Genomic DNA, 5,427 nt, shown 5'->3' on the forward strand with positions numbered 1-5,427 from the left:
TTGGCAACAATGCAAAACGTTATGTTTGGCGTAAAAGCAACACAGCTCATCACCCTGAACACAACATCCCCACTGTCAAACATGGTGGTGGCAGCATCATGGTTTGGGCCTGCTTTTCTTCAGCAGGGACAGGGAAGATGGTTCAAATTGATAGGAAGATGTCTGGAGCCAAATACAGGGCCATTCTGGAAGAAAACCTGATGGAGTCTGCAAAAGACCTGAGACTGGGACGGAGATTTGTCTTCCAACAAGACAATGATCCAAAACATAAAGCAAAATCTACAATGGAATGGTTCAAAAATAAACATATCCAGGTGTTAGAATGGCCAAGTCAAAGTCCAGACCTGAATCCAATCGAGAATCTGTGGAAAGAACTGAAAACTGCTGTTCACAAATGCTCTCCATCCAACCTCACTGAGCTCGAGCTGTTTTGCAAGGAGGAATGGGAAAAAATTTCAGTCTCTCGATGTGCAAAACTGATAGAGACATACCCCAAGCGACTTACAGCTGTAATCGCAGCAAAAGGTGGTGCTACAAAGTATTAACTTAAGGGGGCTGAAGAATTTTGCACGCCCAATTTTTCAGTTTTTGATTTGTTAAAAAAGTTAGAAATATCCAATCACTGTCGTTCCACTGCATGATTGTGTCCCACTTGTTGTTGATTCTTCACAAAAAAATACAGTTTTATATATTTATGTTTGAAGCCTGAAATGTGGCAAAAGGTTGCAAGTTCAAGGGGGCCGAATACTTTCGCAAGGCACTGTAACACTTGATCCTCTATGTTCTACAGCCAGGTTGTGTGAACACCACAGAGATGGACATCAGGAAATGCAGACGCATGAGGAACCCACAGAGAGTCAAGAAGGTACGGACAGGAAGGACTAGATTCACTAGACTGTGGCCAGAACTATTGGGTTGGTGTAGTGGGTGGGTCACAAGACAATGTTGAAGGCTTTACAAAAATAAAGTTTGAAAAACCCAATATTGAGGAATGGGATGGTAACATAGCACACTTCCCTCTTCTTTCTTCTCCTAAATGTCTCTCTCCTTCTCTCCATCCCCCTGTCCAGTCAGTATATGGTCTGATAGACGAGGGTCAGTCTCAGAGCCCTGTACACACACCATCACAAATAGCCAGAAAAGGCACCAAAGCGGACGTGGAGAAAGAGGTACTTCTGTTTGTTTTTTTGGATGTTGGATGTTCTATTAGATGTTTGATATTTTATTAGATGTTCTATTAGATGTTGTGTTATATTAGATATTGTATATTCTATTAGATGTTGTATGTTCTATTAGATGTTATATTAGATGTTGTATGTTCTATTAGATGTTCTATTAGATGTTGGATGTTCTATTAGATGTTGGATGTTCTATTAGATGTTGGATGTTATATTAGATGTTGGATGTTATATTAGATGTTGGATGTTCTATTAGATGTTATATTAGATGTTGTATGTTCTATTAGATGTTGTACATTCTATTAGATGTTGGATGTTATATTAGATGTTGGATGTTATATTAGATGTTGGATTATATGTTATATTAGATGTTGGTTGTTCTATTAGATTTTCTGTTAGATGTTATATTACATGTTGGATGTTCTATTACATGTTGGATGTTATATTAGATGTTGGATGTTATTTTAGATGTTGGATGTTATATTACATGTTGGATGTTATTTTAGATGTTGGATGTTATATTACATGTTGGATGTTATATTAGATGTTGGATGTTATTTTAGATGTTGGATGTTATATTAGATGTTGGATGTTCTATTAGATGTTGGATGTTCTATTAGATGTTGGATGTTCTATTAGATGTTGGATTAGATGTATGTCTTATTAGATGTTGGATGTTATATTAGATGTTCTAGTAGATGTTGTATTAGATATTATATTAGATGTTGGATGTTCTATTAGATGTTGGATGTTGTATTAGATGTTCTATTAGATGTTATATTAGATGTTTGATGTTATATTAGATGTTATATTAGATGTTGGATGTTCTATTAGATGTTGGATGTTCTATTAGATGTTGGATGTTATATTAGATGTTGGATGTTGGATGTTCTATTAGATGTTAGATGTTATATTAGATATTATATTAGATGTTGGATGTTCTATTAGATGTTATATTAGATGTTGGATGTTATAATAGATGTTGTATATTCTATTAGATGTTGGATGTTATATTAGATGTTGGATGTTATATTAGATGTTGGATGTTCTATTAGATGTTGGATGTTATATTAGATGTTGGATGTTCTATTAGATGTTATATTAGATGTTGGATGTTATATTAGATGTTGGATGTTATTTTAGATGTTGGATGTTATATTAGATGTTCTATTAGATGTTAGATGTTGGATGTTCTATTAGATGTTGGATGTTCTATTAGATGTTGTATATTCTGTAAGATGTTGGATGTTATATTAGATGTTCTGTTAGATGTTGGATGTTCTATTAGATGTTGGATGTTATATTAGATGTTCTGTTAGATGTTCTGTTAGATGTTATATTAGATGTTTGATGTTCCATTGGATGTTCTATTATATGTTGGATGTTCTATTAGATGTTCTGTTAGATGTTGTATGGTGTATTAGATGTTGTATGTTATATTAGATGTTAGATGTTATATTAGATGTTGGATGTTATTAGATGTTGGATGTTATATTAGATGTCGGATGTTATATTAGATGTATTCTAGTAGATGTTGTATTAGATGTTCTATTATATGTTGGATGTTCTATTAGATGTTCTGTTAGATGTTGTATGGTGTATTAGATGTTGTATGTTATATTAGATGTTAGATGTTATATTAGATGTTGGATGTTATTAGATGTTGGATGTTATATTAGATGTTATATTAGATGTTGGATTAGATGTTGTATGTCTTATTAGATGTTGGATGTTATATTAGATGTCGGATGTTATATTAGATGTTCTAGTAGATGTTGTATTAGATGTTATATTAGATGTTGGATGTTCTATTAGATGTTATATTAGATGTTGGATGTTGTATTAGATGTTCTATTAGATGTTATATTAGATGTTGGATGTTATATTAGATGTTGGATGTTCTATTAGATGTTGGATGTTATATTAGATGTTGGATGTTATTAGATGTTGGATGTTATATTAGATGTTCTATTAGATGTTATATTAGATGTTTGATGTTATATTAGATGTTAGATATTAGATGTTAGATGTTCTATTAGATGTTTAGATGTTATATTAGATGTTGATTATATTAGATGTTCTATTAGATGTTGGATGTTATGTTAGATATTAGATGATATTATATTAGATGTTGATGTTCTATTAGATGTTATATTAGATGTTGGATGTTATATTAGATGTTATATTTAGATGTTGATGTTATATTAGATGTTGATGTTATATTAGATGTTGGATGTTCTATTAGATGTTAGATGTTATATTAGATGTTGGATGTTATATTAGATGTTGGATGTTCTATTAGATGTTATATTAGATGTTGGATGTTATATTAGATGTTCTATTAGATGTTGGATGTTATATTAGATGTTCTGTTAGATGTTGGATGTTCTATTAGATGTTGGATGTTATATTAGATGTTCTGTTAGATGTTATATTAGATGTTCTGTTAGATGTTGGATGTTCTATTAGATGTTGGATGTTATATTAGATGTTCTGTTAGATGTTCTGTTAGATGTTATATTAGATGTTTGATGTTCCATTGGATGTTCTATTATATGTTGGATGTTCTATTAGATGTTCTGTTAGATGTTGTATGGTGTATTAGATGTTGTATGTTATATTAGATGTTAGATGTTATATTAGATGTTGATGTTATATTAGATGTTGTTATAGATGTTGTATTCTTATTAGATGTTATGTTATATTAGATGTTGGATGTTATATTAGATGTTCTAGTAGATGTTGTATTAGATGTTATATTAGATATTTGGATGTTCTATTAGATGTTATATTAGATGTTGGATGTTGTATTAGATGTTCTATTAGATGTTATATTAGATGTTGATGTTATATTAGATGTTGGATGTTATATTAGATGTTGGATGTTATATTAGATGTTCTATTAGATGTTGTATGTTATGTCTTATTAGATGTTGGATGTTATATTAGATGTTCTATTAGATGTTATATTAGATGTTCTAGTAGATGTTGTATTAGATGTTATATTAGATGTTGATGTTCTATTAGATGTTATATTAGATGTAGATGTTTATTAGATGTTCTATTAGATGTTATATTAGATGTTGGATGTTATATTAGAGATGTTCTATTAGATGTTGATATTATATTAGATGTTATATTAGATGTTGGATGTTATATTAGATGTTCTATTAGATGTTTTGTTATATTAGATGTTCTATTAGATATTCTATTAGATGTTTGATGTTATATTAGATGTTATATTAGATGTTTATATTAGATGTTGGATATATTCTATTAGATGTTGGATGTTATATTAGATGTTGGATGTTATATTAGATGTTATATTAGATGTTGGATATTAGATGTTAGATGTTATATTAGATATTATATTAGATGTTAGATGTTCTATTAGATGTTATATTAGATGTTGGATGTTATTAGATGTTGTATATTCTATTAGATGTTGGATGTTATATTAGATGTTGGATGTTATATTAGATGTTGGATGTTCTATTAGATGTTGGATGTTCTATTAGATGTTGATGTTATATTGTTATATTAGATGTAGATGTTATATTAGATGTTCTATTAGATGTTATATTAGATGTTGGATGTTATATTAGATGTTGTATAGATGTTCTATTAGATGTTATGTTATTAGATGTTGGATGTTATTAGATTAGATGTTATATTAGATGTTGATGTTATATTAGATGTTGTAGATGTTGATGTTATTAGATGTTGGATGTTCTATTAGATGTTGGATGTTATATTAGTTATATGTTCTATTAGATGTTGATGTTATTAGATGTTTATATTAGATGTTGGATGTTGTATTAGATATTCTATTAGATGTTCTATTAGATGTTAGATGTTCTATTAGATGTTCTATTAGATGTTATATTAGATGTTGGATGTTATATTAGATGTTTAGATGTTCTATTAGATGTTGGATGTTCTATTAGATGTTGGATGTTCTATTAGATGTTGTATTAGATGTTATTAGATGTTATATTAGATGTTTGATGTTATATTAGATATTTATATTAGATGTATTAGATGTTCTATTAGATGTTGGATGTTATATTAGATGTTGGATGTTATATTAGATGTTGGATGTTCTATTAGATGTTAGATGTTATATTAGATATTATATTAGATGTTGGATGTTCTATTAGATGTTATATTAGATGTTGGATGTTCTATTAGATGTTATGATGTTTAGATGTTGATATTCTATTAGATGTTGGATGTTATATTAGATGTT

General features: G+C 29.3%; 1 protein-coding gene across 1 annotated transcript in view; it reads left to right on the forward strand.

Annotated features, from left to right (window-relative positions):
• The window catches only part of LOC112240116 (regulator of G-protein signaling 6-like), a 224,199-nt gene that overhangs the window by 207,741 nt on the left and 11,031 nt on the right, over positions 1-5,427 (forward strand). The window contains exons 10-11 of the mRNA XM_042301016.1: positions 790-865; positions 1,071-1,169. Of these exons, the coding sequence (XP_042156950.1) occupies positions 790-865; positions 1,071-1,169 (175 nt within the window). The remainder of the gene's footprint in view (positions 1-789; positions 866-1,070; positions 1,170-5,427) is intronic.

The sequence above is a fragment of the Oncorhynchus tshawytscha genome, linkage group LG18 (assembly GCF_018296145.1).
Source record: "Oncorhynchus tshawytscha isolate Ot180627B linkage group LG18, Otsh_v2.0, whole genome shotgun sequence".
Classification (NCBI taxonomy): Eukaryota; Metazoa; Chordata; class Actinopteri; order Salmoniformes; family Salmonidae; genus Oncorhynchus; species Oncorhynchus tshawytscha.